Raw genomic sequence first — 24,175 nt, forward strand, 5'->3', positions numbered from 1 at the left:
CAAGGAGAAGAGAAATAAGCCCAGTTTGACTTTTTTTTTTTTTTTTTTTTAATATTGTAATGTTAAAAGAAAGAGGAAAAAAAAAATCATAACATTTCTCAGTGACAAATGTTCTGTTCCCCAAAGACTCAAATTTGGGTTTTATTTTCCTTCTGATCAAATTATGAGTTACAGGAATTTATTTTGGCACAATGATTCACACTAAAACCGGTTTTTAACCACCATCAGAAAGTTTCCAGTGGGTGGTGGTTATATTCCTCATGTTTTGTAGCAGCTCAAGCTTATCTCGTTCCCCCCCATGTCAAATACGTTTTAAGCCGTTATGGATCGAGGCATGTTCTGTCATGCCACAGACTGGACTCAAGGCTACAATGCTGAATACCTACAGATGGTGGCTTCTCCAAGTCATGCATAGAGGGATTTCTTTCACTTTGCACAGGCATGAGGCTGGTGATCCAGGTGCTCCTCAGCTGGAGCAAGTCCCTCACTAATTGTGGAGGGAGACAGGAAATAAAGTTTGCCCCTGCTGATGGATATTTGGCATAAATTTGAGGTTAAATGGGAATGAATGAACAGCCCTCTACAAGGAAGGCAGATGGGGAGTGCATCTCCTAAACTCATGGGAAATTAATCTGTCAACCTCACAATTTATTGGGAGATGAGCAGTTCATTAGTGAACAGAATTTTATGCCACTAGAGAAGTGATCAAAGTAAACTGGCCTGTAAGCTTTCCAGGTGTTTTCCAGGTTTTCTAAAGGCATTTATTTCTCCATGCCAGTTCCACTAACACTGAGAGGAAGAGCCTGGAAGGATGTGCACTACAAGGGCAGAAGATGATAAGCTGAGACCAGGGAGACCCTCTTCTCCCACAGTGCCAGGCTGTGCTCCCTGGCAGCCCTGGTACAGATGAAGGTTGCAGCAGTTGGACAGTGCTAGCAGTACTGAGGGCACAGAGGACTTGCAACTGTGTCACAACTCAAAATGATCATAATTTGCTCTTTAGTTTTCTAAGTTTCCTAAATTTCAGAGTTCATTGGTAATAGCAACTAGTAATGCAGACATGAAGTTAAAGCTGTGAAGATGCACTCCTCCTACCTGTCATTTCTTGTACTGTTCTTTTCCTGTATTTTATAAAAGGCTAGGACATAAATGTACCAGTATGGTTAGTGTCTTCTCATTCATACAGCTCCTTATTTTTGTAGCAGTCAGGGTGCCCTTACAGTCAGGGCCTAAAAGGTTTGCTTTGCAGTTTGCTCTTCAGATCCTGCAAATGGTTGGGGTTTGTGAGTTGAGGACAACTGTAAGCTTCTATATCCACATAACCAACATTTACACAACAGCCCTCATATCATTACAGGCTTCATGTTCCTTTGAATGAACTTCAAAACTTTCACCACTTTGCTCACAGTTATAGGTACAAACAAGCTTTGTAAGCTAAAAGGGCTTTTCCTGCAATCTGTTTATTCTTCAGCAAGCTTTTCTGTAGGCTAACAGAAGTAGTAGCTGTGTTTTCTGCTAATGTCTTGTCTCCTACAGTCTCTTATCTCCCTCTACACTTGTCCTGTGTCCTTGTTCTGTCTAATTTTGCGAGTGGGTGGAGGAAGAGAGAGAGATAAACAGCCTATCAAACATCAAGGACATTTGCTTAGTTTACATCTACCAGAGTTACTCTGAACATGCTTTGAGGTATTAATGGGGTGTACACCTTTTATTTATCAAGACTAACTCTTTAAAATACAAAAATCTATTAATATGGAATAATTAAGTGATATCATTTGCATGCACAAATCACCATAGTCTGACTTGGGTGATATATAGCACTGAGTCTCTCTAGGCAAAACAACTGTATCTCTGTGGAGGTCAGTCCTAAAGAATAAAAAAGTTGAAAAGGTTTCTAAAATAATTTGAGCAGAGAAAATGTTGTCTCTTTGGTTTTTTTCTTGAGACTATGGAAATAAAGTTTTGGCTTTCCAAAGGAACATGCAATAATTAGGAAATTTGCAAATGGAAATTAGCCTGTGTTGGTCTTTGTCTTTATTTATGTCATTAAATGGGAGTCTTTAATTAGCATATATATTATTCATGTTTCAATATAATCCATTTTGTGACTCCCAAGTTCAAATATAAAAATCAAAATGGGCTTGATGCACCCTATTGTTCACATGCAAAGCAGCTAGTGTAGATGTAAAGATATGAGGTGAATTGAAACATTTATATTTCATAAGCATGCAGTCTACATTTTCTGAAATTATGGCTTGAACTCTTATTTTTAACTTTATCTCATTTGCATACATATTAGTCCCTGTTTAAATTATGTGTTAATTCTATTCATTAGACTTCAGTGAATGCTTCTAACTCTCCTGATAATCAAGCACAGGTCCCTGGAAAGCAAATTATGGACTTTCATGTTGCAAAACCCGTTGTAAACGTGACATTTATCACTGCAAAGCCAATTCATGTGGAGCACTTGGCTTCAGCCAGGAGGGCAGAACCCTTCTTCTTATGCTTACAGAAATGACTGTCATCTGTGAATAAGGACCTGGCACCAGGTCCCCAGTGTCACTTCAGAAATAACTGGGCACTTCATAACTGCAGCACCCTCTTGATGGTAAAAATGTCAGCTCATTTTTTTGGGGGAGGAAGAGTAACTTGACTCAGGTTCTTGCACAAAGAGCTTCAAGAAAATAGGTGATCAAGAATCTTCTGTTCCATATAACATGGTGGTGGATTTCGGGGACCTACAAGGGCTCTGCAGCTCTCTGGCTGTCAAAGCAAGAGCTTGCAGCCTTGGCTTTGCTGCTCTCCAAATGCAAAATGCGTTTGTTCTTCAAAATCTCCAGAACTGCAGTCCTGAAAGCAAGCGTAGGGAGGTGACAACTGTGCAACAGGAGTACTTCCTCAGGGTCTTTAAGCCAGACCCTGTAGCAAATGTGGGAACAATCTGTAGGAAGGAAAAGGGCAATGAAATAGTATTGGAGTTAGGCGTCTGCTCTTGCATATCAATTTGCCAAGCTGTGACAATTCATCTTTCTAATTCTAGGTATAAAAGCATTGTTATCCCAGTGGTAAACCTGAGGTGGTAATTTTGCAAGATTTTATGTTGATGGGGTGAACCCAGAGTGGTGCCACACAGGGAGTTGCCATGTGTGCTCTGGTTAATAAAAAAATTGATGGGAAGAAGATTCTTACGCCATCACTGCAAGGAAATGCTTGGCATCTTTAAAGGCCCAGAAGTCTCATTTCTATCTGTTTTTTGCAGAGTCTAGGCCTTTTCAAAAGCACTGCTGATGGGAATTAATTCAGTTCTTTGTGGTAGCTGAAGGCTAGAGGTCAACTTCATTGGTTTTGTATCCGTAGCGTTGCATGGAACAAGCTCCCTGTTGTATAGTTTAAAGGAATAGGTGGAGACTACTTAGAAAGAGACCTGTTTTATTCAAGATGCACAGAATAAGAGAGTGGAAGATAAGAAATCACAGTATTTGATATACATTCTCAGCAGCTGCTTCATCTCGCCATGTCTGAATGTGTAATCTCACTCTTGGGAGCATTCTGTCTGAAAAGCAGCTGGGTGCTTCCAAACATACAAGAAATGCTCCCATTTCACCAGCATTTGTGATAACCCAAGCTGCAACTTGGCCTACAGGGAAATGAAAGGTCTGTGGTTTATTGCTACTCTGAGAATTCAGTGGGTTGCAGTGTTGTCTATAGGATTTGAGCTTGCACTTGGATGTCCTCTCTTTTCTTAGCAATGTTTTCTTGTACTGAAAGTGTGCAAGACAATCCCTGAGCTTTATACCAGCTTTTCTGAAACCCTTAATCCATCTGCAGCCCTCTCCTTCTGCACTCCTTCTGCACTCCTTCTCTCCTGGTGAATGGGGGGGGGGGGTGTCTCATTGGCTTCTGCGCTGTCAAGCTGGGACAGACTGTACTAATTTTACTCTGTGTGTTCAGCACAGAAAAGGATGCTGAAGAGAAGAGGCTTTAAACAAACCCTAGCCCAGGGTTTAAGGTTATCCATAGTTCTCCACTGGATTGTTTATTTATTTATTTATTAAGCCTGGAAGGTCAACAGCTCAGCTCATGGGGGAATAAGGCAGTGGATGAGCTTTCCCCTTCCATGCCTCCTTCCAGCATCTTTTTCCCTTAGTGTGCCAGACAGCAGTTCCCCACCCTAGAGAGAAATGCATTGGCAACCTCCTCAGTTTTTTTCTTGTGAATGGATTAACTTTAACACTGTGATTTCTCTCAGCCAGACTTATTATATTTACTCAGTTTTCTGTGAAGAAGGAGTTAAACTCATATGGGGTGAATGTTTTCTGTTACAACTCATGTTCTGTTTTGACCTTCTTGGCTTCATGTATTTTCACCTTTTGAAGTAACTAGCTGTATCTGAGTTCTTAACATCAGTGGGCTGCTTTGTGGAAATAAATATTAATGAGATGGCTGCTGATAGCATCGTATGGCTAGAAACAAATGCTTTTATATTAAATGGAATTTAATGTTAATTGAGTGGTTTGGAGTTAAAGCAGGATATAAAGCGACAAGCTCATGGCACAGCAAACTGCCCTTTGCAGGAATCCAATTAGAAGAGTGAGCAGCAAATTGTAAGCAAAGTTGCTATAATCACATGGGGGCAATGCAAGAGTGGAGCGTAATTTGGAGCCTGGGACCTGTCCCCTTGAACGTCTCATAATTTCCATGAATCAACATTTAGTTACTTGTGTGGTGCCAAGTTTGCATTCTTCAGCTCTTTCCTGGCAATGCTGCATCCCATTGCTCTAGTCAAATTGGAAGGAGCCAGTGTGTTTTGCAATAAAAGGGCACATCAATTAAATGCTCTGTGTTCTGCTACACGTTCGTCGGAGGAAAGGGACTCATTTGTTAGCCCGCTGAAATTACTTTGCATTGAAAATCTTGTGCTGATCTTACAGGGTTCTTTCCTAATCACTTGAAGCTGTTACTTTTGCCATTTCCTCAATAAGAATGATCAAGAGTCATTCCCTTTCCAAATTGCAGTGTTTGTTTATGACTTAGATGATTTGCTGAGATGTGTTGTAGATAAACGGTTAAACGCTGCCTGGAGTAACCAAGTGCAATTGTCACAGCTATATCTCATGTCCTAAAGAGTGATGTAGAGTGTTCATTGGATTTGAATTGTTCAAAAATAGTTTCTCTAAATATTATGTGTCATTTTCATCTGGCAGATGGAGTTACAGAAGCTGCTACAGTGAGAGTTTGTTTGTGGCATTTCAGACAACCTGAGTATTGTGTGAAATTGGCTTAACAAGCCTCCAAAAGGAGGGTGCAGGATGTAAAGTGAGGGTGTAGTAGTGATAAGGACCAAACCACAGCATCTGGGAAGTAGGGGCTGTACTTCCAGGCTGATGGAGAAGCATGTGAAAGGAAATAAACAAACCACCACAAACTAGAGAGCAAGTCTATTTATCTCTTCTGTCAAAATGGCTGCAATCAGCCAGGAGGCAAATGAATAAACGGATCAACAAGTAATTCACACTTGTGTGTTCTCGATAGGAAATCACAGATCTGAAACCAAATGTCTGGGACAAAACTACCAGAAATAGTGGCAAAATACTCTGCTGTTTAGTCTGCATTTAAAACATTTTTTATCTCACAAAACTCCTTGAATCAAAATACTGGAATAACACAGGGGCTTGTTACTACAGTTCCCAGTTACAAGCAGAGAAGAAAATAGTTGAGAGGGGTTTTAAGAGCAGGATCTTTGTCCCTACTGGAATTGCCCTTTGCCTGCATACCTGAACACCTCTGTTGGCCATGGTGATCGCTGCTGTCTGTTCTGCTCCCAAGCTCACTGTCTACTTGCTGCACTAAAGGCAGCAAAAGGCACCAAAGATCACATCAGAACATGGAAATGAAATGCATAAATACAGTAGGAGGAAAATTAATCTGACTTGCTAGAGGTGTCAGCCCTGCATGTTTCACCTAGGAGCAGACATCTCCTACAGTCCTTGAGTTTAGTGTCTGCCTGTGCAGCCATGTCACTTCATGAGCTTCAAGAAAAGGAAATACTGAGCTAAGAGCTTGTGTTTAATTTGCATGTCTGCTTCTAAGCAAGTGTCTGATGGTTCCAGGTGCATTCCTTCATATGTTAAGCAGCATTGGTATGTTTGTGCTAAAGATGCAAACTGCAGTTCTTGCAAGCTTTTTTACTCCTTTTTCCCAGTCCCACATTTATCAACACTGAAAGGTTATAAAGAGCTCAATAAAAGGTAGATTAAAGCTTTGGAAATAGTGCAAATAAAGAGAACAGTCTATAAATAGAAAATATATTAAACCATATCTGGTGTTAAGGAATCTAATAATTAACAGAAGTTGACTGAATTTCTCCTGTTTCGCTTATCTGCAATGAAATTCTATCTTGAATCAAAGCATTCTCCTCCTGTGATTAGTTTTGTTATTAGCTGTTTCTACACACTGATTAAGACAATGGGAAAGCAATAATTTATTTGCCCAAGTGTACACTTATTGGAAAAGACTTTGTCATGGGGATGAAAGCAGCTTCTAATTTTCAGAATAATTTTGATTGATTTCTTAAAGGCAAAGGCTCTTCTACTGTCTGTTACTTAGGGATTTTTCAGGTCTTGACTTTACTGTGTAATTGGAGGGCTGTTAAGAGACTTCATGGTAACTTTCTTGGTATGCCTTATGCTTTGGGTCCTTTTTGTGTGATAAATTTGTATTGCATTGACACTGAAATTCAAGAAGCTTTGAATGGGTTATAAGCCTGAAACTTCAAAAAATACTTTGAAAAGATAAGTCTTCCTCACTTTCATTTCAGGCACTTTTAGGATCATCCTTCTAGTTCTCTCTGTCTTGTGGTGTAATGGATTCTACCTCTGTTACTTGCTTATAATAGATTTTTATTTAGTCTGTGGAGATAGTAAATTAAAACTTAATTTTTCCCCTCTTTATTTCTTTGTTATGCCTAGGTGTGCATAATATTGCTGACTACATTTTGGTATTGATTAGATCTTTCTTATAGTATTAATTATATTGGTATTTGTTTTATATTATTGCTATTGGTTTTGCTATTTATTTTTTATAAACATTCTCACAGAAAATACTGTTTAATGCAGATGATACTGGAAGGGTCTGCTGATGCAGAGGCTTTTTGCTCTGATGTATTAATTGATGTGGGTCTGTTACATTTGGTGAAGGGAACCCAATGGACGAGTTCACACCAAACTGCTTGTCTGGTTTAACCAGGACACCACTTCTGTCAATACAACTTGCTTGTCTGTGATATAGCTCTATTAATGCAGAGCTATGCCCTAGGTACTTAGCCCAGCAGATAAGGAGTATTGGAGCAGGCAGAGCTCACACCAACAAGCCTGTATGTCTCCTAGCATCTGAGAGAGGTCACTGGGGTCTGACTTGGGTATTTTTACGGAGCTAGTTAGAGATGTACTCAGCATACCGCAGCAGAATGAACAACACGGAATTTCTCAGCAGTTTGGTTCCGTGGATGGTAGTTTATTGTCTCTGATATTTGTGCTTCCTTGTCACATTTGTTAACCTTTGAATGCAAGAAACTCATTAAAGCAGTTCCTCAGGCACACATACTCCAGGCTTCCCCAGAGCTCTCAAGTCACTACCAGATTAGTATCAGCGACAGCAAGAAGCAAAGCTCCAAATGGGTTGATTGATAGTGAGATTAATGATCCTCAAGACTTCTGTCCAGGTTTATTATTTGGCGGCTTACAAATCTTTGCTTTCAGGGAGATGGGTGGGGAAGGAGGACCAGCTGGCTGCCACCCGGTCTGTCTCTATTAGCATGATGAGGTGACGTACGTAGCCCTGTCAGAGCAGTAGCATTAAGTAGTGTATTTTCAGTGTTCTCATTATCTGCCAGGTACTAAATAATTTGCTTCTCTGTTCTTGGTGCCAGCTGCTCTTTTCTTTTGTGCTTTGCTTCCAAAGATATCTTTTTGTGCCATTTTTTAATTATGTTCTAAACAGACTCAGCAGAGAGATCATAAAAAAATTTGAAGTAGCCTTTCTTTTTTTTGTTTAATGACTAATGAAAAGAGCCCACCTTCCAAGTACATGATGGTGTAAAGAGAAATTAAATAATCACACTTGTAGTACTTTATCCTGATCCCAAATAAGCTAAACATGAAGTATGTCCAGCAGTGTTGGGAGATCTTCCTAGTCGTTGCATGTACCTTTAGCCCAGGTGCAGGTGGAAATGTCTGTTGAGAAAGATGGAGCTTCCCATTGAGTATTTGATTATGTTTAACAAACTTTCATTTCTGCCTGAAGATGAGCAGAGGCATCAAAACAGAGGGGGGGGAAAAAGTGTGCCTCTCTGCCTAAATGTTTAGAGTATTTTTGTGCTATGCTTAGATCTTGGGCTGTGGCCTTGGATACCCAAAATAATTGTCAGTTGAATACCTTGGTGTCCCATTTGGAGGAAAGAGAGAATATTTTTGCAAAGAAAGGAGCAGGGATCTTCCACTTGTGAGAGTAATTAGGGAGATTAGGTGAATGTTCCAAAGAAAGTTTCTCCTGTCCCCTCTTAGAGGGGATGATGTCTGTATTGTTTTTCTCATACCACAGCTCCAGTCCAGATGAATTACACTTTGCATTTAAAAATTCCTGTATTTTAACCTCCCAGTGTGCCAACCTGTTTTTATTCTTTCCTTTCCTGAGATTAATCCTAAAGGGAATTTGTGTCCTGAAATAATATCAAGTATGCCCAATTTTGAGTTCTTGGAGGTGCTACTAAAAGCTCCTCTCTAGTAAGAGGCAATCTTCATTGATTGCTGCAGTTCTTGTGATTACAGAACAACTCTTCACTTGGTTAAATTTAGCTTCATTCTGTGAGAAAGTTTTAGGCTCCTTTTTAATATTACATGATGTTTAGGGCATTGGAAGGTATGCTTTAGGTAGGGCCTAAGGTATGCTTTGATTGGAAAAGGCATGTCTTTGTTTTGCTCTGTGATTTTCTAGTCTTTGTTATGAACGTTACATTAAATAAATAGTTGACTCAGGAAGAGGAAAATGAATACATCAAAGCTTCCCTTTGGTTTTTAAAACTGTGCCTAATTTTTAAACCATTTTAAGGTACTGCCTATAGGTTTCTCTATCCCATTTTTGCCTGAAGACATGAAACTTTTGAGTGTTAATGCATATAACCACAGAGCGTGTTCTCTAGCAGTAGAAAATACTGATGAGTAAACCCATTCAGTCATCTGTAAAATTGCTGAATGTATCCAACACAGCTGTTGTGAGTATTGATTAAAGCAGGAGGGGAAGGTCTGATGCAGCTAGCCCTGTCAGAGGTCACCAGGAGAGTAATTAGCTACCAAGTGTGACAGGGCCAAGTGGCATCACAAATTAGGTTTCACCATTGCCTTTGCTGTTCTCCAGGGACACCAGGAAGATGGGACAAGGAAGCGTGGAAAATGTTTGTGCTCAGTTGAACTAAGATTTATCCACTTACAATTTGCAGTTAAAGAGCTTTCTAAGTGCATTTTTGCACTGGCCACCTGGGCACTTTTCTGGTTGCACAGCTGATGAAGAAGGGAGGACTTAAAAGCAGCTCATTTTGGGGTGTATTATCATTTCTTGACTGTTTAATTATTGGAACAGCCTTCTAAAATTAATATTTCCTGCATAATGTTTGAATTTGATACCGAGTGTGATATAAATGGGTGTCTATTCTCTGGTACATGATAGGATCTCAGAGGATTGGGAGAAGAGAGGCTTTAATTTTGTGGAGAGCTGTGTAGTCAGCTGGCAAATTTAGGCCATAAATATTAAATTACCTGTCTTTCTGTGTCAGAAAATCCCTAGTCTTGTTTGCAGATTATTTTTTTCAGATGGACAATTTTTCTAGTGGTGTGTTCTTCATAATAAACACTGCCTCAAAGCTTTTGTCCACCACCTTCTTTTTTTTTTCTCCATCTGTCTTTTCCCAGCCTTTTGCTTGTCTTTATTTCGCTACCATGCTGCAGAATGTGTGGTTGTGTGCGGTTGGACTGGAGATTAGCATTTGTCTCCTTTTAGCTTTTGCACAACTGTGTGGGTTCATAAAACCTCACATATGTGAAAAAGTGTTTCTCCTTGCTCAGAAGTCCATGAAAGGGACAGATAGCATTCTGTCTAGGAAAGGATGCCAAGGACTTGGCACGCTGTGAACTTCTGAAACCTCTCCATGTACCACCTAAACCTCTTGTGTTATCTGTGCAGTGCTTAACACTGCTCAAGAAGATTGCAGGCAGAAATTGTTTTGTGGGGAGAAGGCAAATTGTCTTCAGATGGGATATGCAGGAGAATCAGCATTATTGTAGGGAAATTTTCCTCCTTTTTCAGCTTTCCTTTGTTCTCTTGGTTTTATACATTCCTGCTTTGTATATCCTACTGAAGCTCAAGTTCGATCAGCTTGCACTCCCTTACCACTCTAGCATAGCACAGGTTCTTTCATAACCTGGCTTTTGAATTCTGATTATTAAGCATTAACACCTGGGAAGGAAAATAATTGTAGAAAATTGGGGCAATAAAAGCCATTTTCTGGCCAAAAAAAGTAAATGCAGACATCCCTTTGATAGACTGAATGTAATATCACTGCTCCATGCTGGTCACTTATTCATATTTATAAGATCAGCTTTTTTCATGTGGTTCTCTCTTCTCTTTTTCTTCTTAACGCTTGAGTCAGTTTTATTGCTCATAAAAATCAGTGACTGATGACCCCAGCTAGAGCAGTGCAGACTGCAGACAGCTGTTGTCCAGGCTCCCATCCACTGCTCTGCTGGTGACATGGTCATGATTTGCAGCGCTTCTGTTGTTCCGTAGTCTGCGGCTCTTTTCTAAGGAGTCATTGCCAATTCTGACAGTGACAAATGCTTGCCAAGGAATAGTGAAGCTAGTTTAAAGTGCAGAGCCATGTGTTACTAGTACACTTGACTGCATACATACTCTGGTTTTGGTGCCAGCAGAAACCAGTCTTAATTGTGTCTCCTGGAAAACATGTAAAACAGTTCAATGAGAATCTGAAGCATCTTTTCTTCTATTGAAAGTGAGCATGAATGTGCATTGCTAGTGAAAGGGATCATTTTCTGTCTTTGGGATCATTCTTTGGGAGTTACTTACAGACTCTCCTGTGAAGAAGCAGCATGGTGAAGCCTGTATCCAGGTTTCATTTGATAAAGATTGAGCCATGTTGCAGCCTGGTTTAGAAGTCCATTACATATCCCAGTTTGACTCCTCTTTGATCGCTTCCTGTTCTGCTCACCAGCTAAGGACTGTGTGTGGAACTAGGGTGGCTGCAGGGACTGTTGCCCTCTGTTAATAAATGCACATTCTGCAAAGCTCCTATCTGTGGTGGGCTGTTTCTGGAGGAAATACACCCAGAGGACCAGATTTGCCTCACTCTGACAGTAGAGAATAAGCCTCTAGGATGCTTTCAAGCTATCAGCCCCCAAACTGGTCATGCTTTAGGAGCTAATGACACAGGAAGAGAGTAGTTGCAAGAAACTGGAAGCTTAAATGATATTACAGAAATAAAGCAATATAAATCTGGCTAGCTTTGGAGACAGCATGACCACTGCTCCAGCCAAAAGAAACGCCTGGAATGAGTAGATCCCTAGTGAGCAAAAGAAGCAATAAATGTGCTCACCACTTCAGCATGTGAAGCAGCACATGACTCTTGGACATCCCCAGAAACTGAAGCACTCCCCTTTGATTTTCCTGTGTCCAGCCACTGTCCTGGTGGTTTGAGCCAGCTGCAGCAGAGGCAATCACTTGCCCCTCCACAGTAATCCCTTGCTCCTTCTCTTCCTGCCTCAGCTGCTCCAGAGCACTGCAGATCCCTCGCCTGTCATCACAGATCAGGAGATGCTGCCTGTGCTAGACAGAATACAGAGCAGTAAAGGCCAAACACTGCCCTCAGAGCAGTTCCCAGCCCTCCCATCACTGTGTGTTTGTATTGGAGGCAGTATAAACTAAACGTAAGGTGGTATCTTCTATGTGAAAATAAAATGCATCTATGCTTTCAGGTCATAATATGATCTGTTCTCCCTCTTGCTTTTAGATGAGTATAAAGGAGAAGCTGCTTGAGGTTTATTAACTAAAAACCAAGGAAACCTGTTTTGAGTGTCAAAAATCTCATGAGGCATCTCTTCTTCTAAAGAAGCTAATCTAGTATTTTGCTCAGAGGAGATGGAACGAGCATTTAACCTAGCTAATCAGAACCATCTCTTGGCATATTTTTATGCTTTCAGCTTGATAATAAGGTGCTGCTGCTCTGGACCTTGCATCCTGTTAGTTTACTTTAATAACTCACTGACAGTATCTCTGCAAAAAGATTCTGGGCAGGGAGATGTCTCCGTCATATTGTCTTTGCATTCCAGACCCTGCCTCTGCTCCATCTCCGGGGAGATGCTAATCTCACAACATTTTACTTTCTGCATTTTGGTCCATATGTGACAACTGTGTGTCTGATCACCACAATCTCACACAGTTATTGTACCTCAGGGAAAGGGAGTCAAAAAAACATATGGGGCTAGAGAAAACGGTGTGCTTCACCGCACACGGTTGTGTTTCAGGGACAAGAGACTCTGGTATTTTGCAGAAAAGATGTGGGCTCTCTGAAATCTTCTGGTAGGGATTTGCTTTTCTTCAACCAGTACTGCAGAAATGCAAGAATTATTCTAAAATTAGTGTTTCAGTTATTAAGATTTTAATAATAATTAATGACATTGACAAATCTTAGTTGCTCATTCATTAAAGACTGTCTTTATTTGATATACATATATTCATATATTGATAGAGATAGAGATAGAGATAGAGATAGAGATAGAGAGATAGAGATAGAGATAGAGATAGAGATAGAGATAGAGATAGAGATAGAGATAGATGGGTTTGGGGTTTTTTTTCTGCTGATGGTGTTGGTTTCATGTGCAAACGTTCACACAGATGCAAACACCTGCACATCTACACGTGAGGTTAGAAGTTACAGGCTGAAGTGCTTACTTGAAAACAGCTGTAGACTTGCACCCTTTCTAGCCCTGCATCCACACACCTCTCTTCATGGATGCTTCTCTAGTGACTCAAAACAAGCAATTTTCTACTCTCATCCTTTTCATTTATCCAGCCCTCCCTGTATACACAGAGATTTACTGCAGCCTCTTGTAGCCTTAGCAACTGCTGCCACGTAAGGTTTGTATCCTGAGAGAAAGGTAATGGGTAGGGGAAATGCCAAGGGATAGAAAGGAGCATCCTAAACTGGGGGAGAAGGCAAATACTAAATTGTGTGAAAGGCCTTTTAGTAGCTTTTATCCCAGCTATCACTATTTATTACTGCAAGCTAGACAGCAAGTTTGCAAAAGGCTATTCTTGAGCCTAGGTGTTTCCTCACTCAGCACCTGCCTGGTCCATGCACAGAGAAGAGATGTGAGAGTAAGAAACAGACCTGGCAAGCATAACTTCCTAGAACTTGTGTGTTTGTGAAACCCATCAAAAAAAGGTCTTTTACAGATTGATGCACTTTGTCCAGCTCTCAAGTTTGAGCCTGGATAGCCCCATCAGTGCTGTCACTGAGAACCCCTGAGACATGAAGGGAGTCACCAGGACAAGGATGCAATAGCGTGTGCACGGAGAGCTCAGCTGTACAGGCTAAACTTGGAATATTTGCAGCAATTATAAGCAAGTGAAAAAGAAGAGTTTAAGAGGCACGACTTCACGACATATTGTACAGGACTGAGTGTGCTGCAGTATGTATACATTAGAGAAGAGTGCATTTTAGTGTCATGTTTTTGTCTTGAGAAGACTTTTTTGCCAAATTCCATGGTGACTGCCTTTTAAAACCAGCTACAGAACGTCTTCCAAGAACAAAATGCAGATGTTATTGACATCTCTATGTTATGACATTAATGATTGCAACAACCTTTGCTATGTGAAATACTCATTTACTGCATTATTATTCCAAGACTGTGCTCAGCAGAGATATGCTGGACTGGGTATTCAGTTATCACCGTCGTGAGTCTCGCAGTATCTCACAATGTGATTATCCAACACAATGTTTTGAGGCTATTAAGAAAAAGCTATCTTATGGCTGCATTAAAAAAAAAAAAAAAACCAACATAATGCCAGCCTATCAGAGCCTCCCAGAGTATAAAATAACAAATTAGCAAAAAATAATTGCTTTTCTTAAGTATCATCAGCTTAAAAAAATCCTGTAAATCCCTGCGTAAAGGTCTGTCTTCTTATCAAACACCTTCTTAAGGCCTTCATTACCAGGAGAAGCTGTTCAAGGATTTTTGTTGTATTAACTCAAGGGAAAGAGCCCCAAATACATCAAAATCAGGAACATTTTGCCTGTTTCATATTCATAGTTTCTTCTTTATGTGTGACTGATTTATTCTGCTGCGTGCCCCCAGGGTGTACATTGTCCAAAATAAAGGCTGCCAAAAAAAAGGGAGGGAGAACAAAGAGCAAGTAGAATGGGGGGAGTTCAACTGATATTTTTAAATGCTGTGAGACTATTGCACATCTTGCATCCTTATGTGTGAATTCACTTTATGGTGTTTCTTAACAAAAGCATACTCACTAAACAAATAAGTTCAGCACAATGCAAGACATCGTGCCTGAAAATAGAAAGCTGCTCCGAGACAATTACTCCATGCTGTGAAATCCGCTCTCTCCTGCTCCTGTATTGTCTTAAGTTGTACTTGTGCTGCCATAGCATGTGCTTGCATTGTGAAGCGCTGTGAGTGTGCAGCAGAAAGTACAAATGCATGGAAAGCAAGCACCAATGATTATTTTAGGTTCTGGTGTTGCCTAAGAGAGTAGTTTGATCTTCAGTGACATTTTGCACTCTGACATCTATGGATGTCGAAAACAAAGGGAGCACAAATTACTTCAACAAAGTCAGCCAAGCTAGCTCTGCAGAGTGGGCTCTCTATGTGCACAGTGCCTGAAGTCCAGAGGAGTAGGCTGCTAAGCACAAACTTAGAAGCCACAACACGCAAATATGTCAGCAGGGGAACCAGCAAGTTGAAAAAAGCACAGCTCACAAGGCCGCTTCCAAACTTTGCCCAGGTGTTGAGGAGAAGTTCACTAAGGGCTGCGATGAAGGGGACCTTTCTGCACTGGGAAGCTATTGTTTAGCACCCCGACAGATGAGAGCAGACCCTTCTCCTGCCACAATAGCTGCTCACACCAAGCAAGACTCATTAAATATTCAGTTCCAGCCTCAAGCAGCTCATTAAGTCAGCAATGAGCAGTGACGCTGGTGTTGGAAAACCCTGCCTCAGTTAACATCACCATGCAGAGTCTCCTCGGATCCCTTGATGTTATTCTGCTCAGTACCTTTTCTGAGATGACCAGCCTGTGCTCTCTGCTTTGCATTAAATACAGGTAAAACAGAGTCAGGTGGATTTAAGTTCTATTCTTTATAGGCCTCTTCAGAGATGAGTCCTGGGGCCCAAGCTAAGTGTCTGTTGCATTTTTCTGTGGGAGCATGTGTAATAAGAGTTTGCAGGAGGATGGGATGAGGGGTATTTGTCTTTAGTGCTGAGAAACAAACAAATAAAACCCCATAATGTTTGAAGGTTAACTTTTACAACAGAACATCATGACATGCAGCAGTTACAGATGCTATATGACTGTCTGTTGGCTGTTACAGAGCAGAAACTTTTACAGTGAGTGTATTTTCTGTGGAAATTCTAGCTTGAACTGTATGCTGAATATGTTTCTTGTGTGCTGCATTTCTGAATGATGTGTTTGAAACCTGGTTTTGCAACCACTAACTTTTCTGAGTACAATTTTGTATCCAACAGTGCTTGGCAAAAATGTATAGAGGCATTTATGATGGCCAGATATCAGATGTCAATGAAAGAGAGGACAGCTGAATCCAGAATTAGGATTGTAATTGTAGAAAATGCCCATATGTTTTCACACATTAGTATTTTAAAACTAACATCTGATAGGATGGAGGCAGAAATGGAACCGAAATGGAGGACACGTGCAAAAAGTTTCCAGGTTCTGTTTTTGTTGGTTTGGGTTTGGGTTGTTTTTTTTTCCCAGAGGGCAGTTTTTCACAGCCTGAATCTATTTTTTTGTTTCTTTTCTTTTCAACAGAAAGTGTTTTCAGACTGCCCATTTCTATGTGGAGGACAGCAGTTCCCCCCGTGTGGTCCCCAATGAAAGTATTCCCATTATACCTATTCCAGGTAAGACAGGCTTAATCTCCTGTGTTTGTGCTACTTGGAGTCTGTTTTAATTATATAAAGAAGGGAAAAAAAAAAAGTGCTTGTGATAAATCATACATTTATTAATTTATTTTTAAAGTAATTTGTTGTATTAGTGCTGCTCCATTTAACTTAAGGTCCTTTGCAGTGGGACTGAGTGCCAATGCTTTGTTTTTCCATAGGCACCTCTCCCACGCTGTTTTCACGGAGATTTCAGAATAACCTTTGTAAAATGCCTTTGTAAAATGTCAAAAACATGAGCAACACTTCTTAAAAACACTAAGGCATTTCATCCAGGGTGAAACCAACTGCTCCATGGGGACAGGTTGTGTATGAGGGATATGCAGCTCCACTGCTCTCTTAAGACTGGGGTCTTGCCCCCCACTTTCAGTGTGTGCAGAGCTGGTGTCTGCTGGGTTTCAGGGAGGAAAGCAGGACACAAGGATAAGCAAACAATCTCAAGTAAAGTCCAAAGCCATCCATTAATTTGGTATTAATCAAGTTACCAAAGGTCAAATTCTCCTCTCAGTTATTCTGAGAGTGAAGCTGGAAGCAGAGTTTAGCACTGTTCTCTCTTCATGAGGCGTTTCCCCTGGGAATTATTAAGTGCAGGATCCAGCTCCCTCTAAGCTGTGATGACAGAGAGCAGCTTGGTGTTACAGTGGCCTTTGCAGCCCCTGCCTTGTTGGTAAGTTTTACAGGCAGCATTAAGATACTCAGAGTGTTGTATTGACCTTAGTCTGTCAAATGCTTGTACTTATTGCTTCAAAGTGTTTTAAATTTCCTTGTCATATTCTGTAATTTGTGTTATTATTCTAGGATTCAGTCTGCAGCTAATTATGTTCATGTCCCCCCCAAAAACCCAAAAACATTCAAAGGCATCTTTGAGACACTAAGAAATATGCTTCTTAGGAAAGTGAGAGAATTCAATTATATGTTCTTTGATTTTATTTCATAGACATGTGTGACTTCTTTTGAGAAAGAGTCTTTCAAAGTACCTATGGGAACTAGTATGAAAGGTTAGCTATTACATTCCTACAGAAAACTTCAGGCAGTTTGCCTTGCAGTCTGATGCTGTGCCACTGAAAAGAAAACATGCTACCATCTCCTCTCCTTTCCACAGCAGACTAAGATTCATGTCCTGACCACCTCAGTTCTTTAGCAAGAAGCCACCTTTTTCCTTCTCCTTTAGGGTGTCAGGAGATAGGAGGTTTTAGTTTTAGACCACCTGCAATAAGGTTTCACAAAATATCCTGAGTAGTTGGAGAACTCTATTACCAGGAGGTATTCTAAAAGCAGGAGGAGCACTTCACTGTTGGTGCTGCTTTGAGCAGTCAGTTTAATGGTCCCAGCATGCCTGCTCTTGAGCAACACTTCCTTAGAGCTTGTGTGAGAAGGGAGGGTGAGCTAACGTGGACTCTGCAGAGCAGTATCAAAACCCAGGGGATTGCAAGCACAAGGCAGTGGGAGGAGAGAAATTCTCCCATTAGATAGAAGTCTCTGGCCAGTGTATAGCTTTTTACTGTTATTGAGGCAATATTTTCTTAGATAAAGAGAACAGCAGAAAGCTCCATTTTCTTTATTCTGCAGTCTGTGTTGTTGAGACAGTGGTTCTTCCCACTTCCACAGGGATGTTTTGATGGTCAATCCATTAAAGACTGGCTGGCATCCATATAAATTGTAGCATAGACTGGGGAAGTTCCATTAAAACTCTGCATGTGGCAGGTACTGTAAGGCCAGCACGTGCACTACTGTCTCTCCAGCAGTCATTAAAGCATGTAACAAATGACTCAGATTAAAACATTGCCTTTTGGGGACATCTTCCCATGACTAAAGCAAGCCAAGCTGTTGGACCACAGCAGCTTTAGGACTGACATGGTTCTACCATCACTGCAGTGCACACTTTGGTCTGCTCAGACCCAGCAATGCTAAGAAAACACTGAGCACCCCTGATAATGGGCACTCCAGGTTAAGACACCTGCTGAGCAAGTGCTGCAAGGTACCTCAAGAATCTTCCTAGTTAAAAATCTGCAAGGACTGCTGATGAGCTCTAAAGCATGTGAAGAACTGGGTCTTAGAGGGTTAGTCTAGTTGGATGCAAAGGTGAATCCAGCCCTTGAATTCCCAATCTAATGATGAGAATTTTGTGGTTACAATGGATATTTAGATACCCTCATACTGACATCTAAGTGAAGGTGCTTTACTCTGAAGCTGAATCATGCCCAGAAGGCTTTAAGAGAGAATGAACTGATGAACTTGAAGATCATGGCACTGATAGTAAAGCCATTCAAGCCATCAAAGCCATTCTCTAGAAGTGCTTCTCTCTGCATGTATTAGCTATTACCTGTACAGGGAGTCTGTAATGAGACTCAAAAGTTAGCAGAAATAAATTCCAGCTATGTTGACTTTTCCCAAAGATGGAAGATAACTGCCTGGAAAGATCCTGAAGCTCTCCTAAACATTTTCCTTGTTTGGAGATGTAGAAGCAGCCTGTTTCCCCCATGTACCTGTTGCTAAATGACAGTCTTCTCTGACGTCAGCTGCTGCACCCACATAGCCAGCCCACTGAAATGCCTTAAAAACACTGAATGACAAAATTCTGCTTTGAACTGATTGCAGCTGATGAAATTATAAGCCCCTGAACTTTTCCCCTGGAAGCTGCCAGAGGGTGTGAGAAAGCCTTACTTGCCATGTTGATCCTAGAAGCGAAATAGAAGTAGCATTTTCACAGAAGCAAGTTTTTCAAAGTGACCTTGTTAGGTTGTGAATCCCTATCCTTGAAAAAGAAATCTCAATAGATCCCTGTGGGACCATGCATCTACCTCCTACAGTTCAGTGGACCAGCTCCTACTCTCAGGAGCAAGCAGCAACACTGATGGCAATTTAGAGCAGTATGTCTGAAGATATTTAGTAGATCTGCCAAAGCCCATCTACGACATGCAGTGAGCTGCTGGTTGGAGGAAGTGGAGGGGTTTTGGGATGGCTGGTCCTGGCCCAGGTGTGGGGTGGCTCTGCCAGGTGTCTGGGAGCCAGGCACAGCAACATCCTGATGCACCTCAAGAGGTTTCAGAAGTGACATTTGTGTCTCTTCGTGTCACCACTCTGCTCTGTGACATGCCAGCATGCTCTGAGATAGCTTTTGTTTTTATTTCAACATCACACTCTGCTCTTGTTTAGGCAAACCTTCTGTTTTCTCAGGTCTGTGAACTCAAAAATCAATCTGCCAGCTACCTGCAATAGGCACACAGTACAAGTTTTCAGGTCCAAAATCTAAAAAACATCTTCCTGTCAAGGAATGATTTTACTCATTTTCTATTTCACCTCCCATGGCATACATGCTTAATTACTGTGCGCAAAGCCACATCACCCATAGGCATGCGCTTATCTGTGCAAATTTGTTCTGAGATCCAAATCACTATCATTATTCATAATTATCTGCACTGCTTGATCTAGAGAAACACAGGACAAAGGAGCTATCATTAACCAAGTCACCCACTGGATATTACAACAGAGGTATAAATCTAAGCTCACACAAGCCTTGTGCCTGACAGTAATGCATCTGTAATCAATGGCAGATTTCTGAAACTCCCCTGCCATTTAGCCCAACAAAATTATTTCTCCATATCTTCTCTCTTTGCTTCCTCACTCAGCTAATTTTGGCCAAGTCCATGTAATCTTTCCCTGGGCGTCTTCACTCTAACATTTGGTCTTGGTAAGATCTCTTTCTCAGCAAACCAGCTCCTGTTCCTTCCTGGAGTTTTTTTTCCAGCTGGGTCAGTATCTGATTAAAGTGTTTCTGGACTTGATCTTTTTCAGCAGAATTGGATAAGCAAAAATAACAGCAGCAGCATAGCTGCAGTCCTGTGTGTTTTGCAGCACTGCAAAACAAAACACATCCCTTATCGGTTTTCTTCTCATTGCAAGACTTGCTCCATGACAGCAGCGCAGAAGTGCACTGCTGTGCAACTCTGATTATATCAAATAATGGAACTAGCACAGATTCTACTTCTGCCCTCCTCCTATCCTTTGTTTCAGAGTTTTCCTACTCCCGGGTAGTGTGTTTTTCTGGAGCTTGCTTGGGCTTCATTGGTTCCTTGCCCAGCCAACAGACGCTGTGGTGCTCCTGTCAGCAGGACCTATGAGATCAGTACAGAGATAACTGAGGCTTGACCCTGTGGCAAAACTCAAAACTCTGCATAGTCTTGACCACAGTCCAGGGAAACATGGCTCACAAAGAACACAATGGCTGGCCAATGCAGCTGGTTCATTTAGCATATTATTCCAGATGTCTTTCACTGGTTTTAGTATAAGTAAGATGTCTCAGATGTGATGCCAGCCATTTTAGCTGTGTCTAGACTGCAAAGCTCAGGAGCACTTCCCAGCACTTGGATCAAGGTGCATAGAGTTGTAAGTGTGAAGGGCAGTAAATTATTTTTTTACCTAGTACTAGAGTTTATTAATACTATATTTAAAATAACCATTGGCAGAATCTGATGGAGAAACACTCTCATGCTTCTTCAACAATGACTCAGTGTGGGTGAAAGAGCCCAGGAAACAGTGGAGTAGTACATTGCAGTGAAAAAATGTCTTGACCACCTCACTCAGTTATGTAAGGGTGTGAAGGCCAGTGCAGCCATGAGCCTCCCTCATTTCCCTCTGTCTTCTCATGTTTTAAGGAGGAGCCTATAAGAAGTTCATCTTATTAACTCTTACCTTCAGGTAAATCTCTGCAGAATTTTGAAGTCTCTTCTTGATCCCTTTAATAAGCACAATTGCCTTCAACCTTTCCTGATTTGATGTGTTTTTCATAAGCCCAATTCCTATGCTTCTGAGATCTTCTGGTAGCATCTACCCTAAGAGACTGTAACAAGGAAACTGCAGGTTACCAACAGAGGCTTGCAATCTTCCTGTTTTCTGCCAAAAGGTAGCTGTCTCAAGTTGCACCCCAAGAGCAGAGCATCAGGACATGTCTGTGGCCAGTACAGTGTCAGTGTACACAGCACAGTCATCCTCTGTGCTAGAGACTGGCAAAGTACAAGGAAAAGTGCTAACTGCAGCTGAGGTCTTATTTCTCAAGGGCATGAAGCTCTTCACTGAGCACAGGGGTAGTGCTCTTCAGCTGTTTAAGACTTTATCTCTGCATTCTGCTCCCTGTGGATTTATGTTCCAGCACCATATTGTGAATTGTACCTATCTTCAGCTTCAATTAAATTCATGAATGCAGTATTGCAAACACAGCCATCCTCTCAAGCCAAGAAAATATCAAGGTATTTTAGGGAACCTTCCTTTTTCTCTGCTACAGACTGCTACTGCTGCAGCACTCTGAAGAATTTATGGTACAGTATCTCATCATGGTACTTGTAATGGAGGCTTCAGGAGTTGGCTAAATCGCCCAAAAACATATTTTCATGGTGGCCATGTGAAATGTGGATAGATACTTTTCTGAGAGCCATCACACTGGGCTGCAGAGCCCTGGAGCTGAACCTCTGTGTGCTTAAATGTAAGGCATGTGTGTAATTGATGGCACGACTGGGACCTGAGGACAGAAATGTGTGAGATTAAAATTGTGTTCCTTAGCAGGCGATGCCAAATAAGATCATGTTTAATGTCTGTGCTAAAGCAAAATTCACATTATTTCATTCCCTAGGACTGAAATTGGTTTTTTGCTTAAAGGGAAGAAGTGTATGGCTATTGCATTTATAATTAATGATAACCTAATCTAAGATTTGTACAAGCAGATTTAAACTGAGCTCTTATTTTGACACATATAAAATTTTATCATTAACATCTTCATATTCCTGACTGACACATGGCTAATAGCATTGTAGTAGATTAAATCTGGAAGCAAGAGAGATGAATGTAGCTGCAATATTACACAGGTGATTTTTCATATTCTGCTTTTTCATGTGTCTCTCCTCTTTATCAGAAACCTGCCCTTGTGTTCATTTGACTTGATTATAACAAATTGATAGCCATTATCTTGCTGGAAAGACCTCTGTATTTTTCTTTCACCGTGCCCACCTATGCAGGACTTTCAAGTGTATTCGTGATGCTTTCTGTGCCTTTCCACTTTGCAAGAGCTTCTCATGGAAAATAGGACTTGATAAACACCAGATTACAAAACATGTGAGCATTAGTGAGGAATAGGTTCCCCAACAATCAGCTCTTAGTAATTTATTCTTTATTTTATTTTAATTTCTCATTTGTCTCAGCTACAAAAGTCAGTGACTTCAGGAGGATGTCAGCCTAAAAGGGCTTCAGGAGGTAGTTTGATCTTCTAGAATGAATTCTACTGTACTGCCTTTTCACTATGTATGCAGATACGGTCTCTCCACACCAAGCAGATACCTTCTCTTTACTAAGGGGTTATTTTATTACTTTGTTTTATCATATATTAACTGACACTCATGTTATGCAAATAAAACTGTTCTTCTATCTCTTGCCATATTTCATACAGCAAGCAGTGTGTGATCAGTCAGAAGAAAATTAATTATTCCAAATTAAACACGATGGCTTTGGTTGCATTCTCATTTTAAATAGGTAAAGGAAAGCCAACACACTGCAGAACTAAAGGCTCTGACTGTCTAAATATGTATATTCAAATACATTTGATCTAAAATGGTTTGAAGAAAGTTGGACAGCACCCATTTTTGTCTGTGGGATTACTCATGAAGTCTGTGCCAAAATTGGAGCTGCACATGAAGTCTCTGACACTTCTAAGCCTGCACATTTCAGGGTATGCACTCAAACTGTAGGTTCAGAGAATTTTGTCTGTGCTTCTCTGTAGAGGGAACACCTGACCTCAGTGGAGTTGGCAGTAGTTTTTCAATATGCTCTGCTGAGGCAGAATTTTACCCAAGGGTATGCTATTAATCCTTGCAATATTCTTTACTATCAGCCACTAGAGACAGAGCAAATACAGACGTTTGGGCTTTACATCCCCATTTAGTACTGTGTGTTGTGTGCACTTTCATACTGCATGGTACAGCTGCATGGATCTAGTTAAATCTAGTCTATGGGTGCCCCTTTGCTGGCTGTGAAAATGAATCTTGCACTCCACGTGGTTACTTGGTTACTGGGCTGCATGTGAAGGCAAGCTTGGGCTATAGCTCTGCAGCCTTCACTCTGACACTTATTGTAACTTATGAAATGGCTGTTAGGCTCAGTTTTAAGTAATATGCATTCTAAATATTGATGATAGCTATTCCAACTGCTTGCAGAATTTTTCCATCCTTTGAAAAAAAGAAAACAATATTCCTGAACCCCATTGAATGTGGTTAACAATAAAATTAATATATATTTAAAACATTGGGATTGCATTCAGTGTTCTCTCCAGCAGTGGAGAATAAGAGGATGGAAGATTGAGTGATTTCATCCCTGGAGGTTTTAAAGGCAAGGCTGGATGTGGCTCTGAGCAACCTGCTGTAGTGTGAGGTGTCCCTGCCCATGACAGGGGGGCTGGCACTGGATGATCCTTGAGATCCCTTCCACCCCTGACAATTCTATGATTCTATAACTCTGAGTATTCAGCAGGGCCCTCCCAAGACCTTTGGTAGGTGACTGAAAAAGGTGCTGCTGTAACATCAGCCCAGCTTCTTCAGTACTTTGGGATGAATCCCATCAGGCCCCATGGACATTTGGCTGATACTATTTTAATGTCTACAAATGGAAAAATCACCATTCCTGCAGGTGTGACTCTCCAGAGCAGAGGACTGGGCAGACCCATGATGGCCCCATGGACATTTAGCTCTGGTGCAGACAAGGGCCAGCTAATAGCTGTGTTCTCTGGGCTACATAAGAGATTTGTACTTGAGAGCTGAGTGGCAGAGGACACATCAGGGGTGCACAGCAGTGGGCCCAGTGCATGGCCACCAAAGGGCAGGAACAAGCTTCCTAGACATAGGCACTGCCCCAGGGGCAGCAGCCCAAAGGCTTCCTCTGAA

At 41.1% G+C, this 24,175-nt stretch overlaps 1 protein-coding gene across 1 annotated transcript in view; it reads left to right on the forward strand.

Moving 5' to 3' along the window:
• The window catches only part of PTPRG (protein tyrosine phosphatase receptor type G), a 427,661-nt gene that overhangs the window by 365,172 nt on the left and 38,314 nt on the right, over window positions 1-24,175 (forward strand). Inside the window, exon 14 of the mRNA XM_068154239.1 lies at window positions 16,123-16,214. Within this exon, the coding sequence (XP_068010340.1) occupies window positions 16,123-16,214 (92 nt within the window). The remainder of the gene's footprint in view (window positions 1-16,122; window positions 16,215-24,175) is intronic.

The sequence above is a fragment of the Melanerpes formicivorus genome, unplaced genomic scaffold (assembly GCF_026170545.1).
Source record: "Melanerpes formicivorus ecotype bairdi unplaced genomic scaffold, bMelFor1.0.p_v2 SCAF_28, whole genome shotgun sequence".
Classification (NCBI taxonomy): domain Eukaryota; kingdom Metazoa; phylum Chordata; class Aves; order Piciformes; family Picidae; genus Melanerpes; species Melanerpes formicivorus.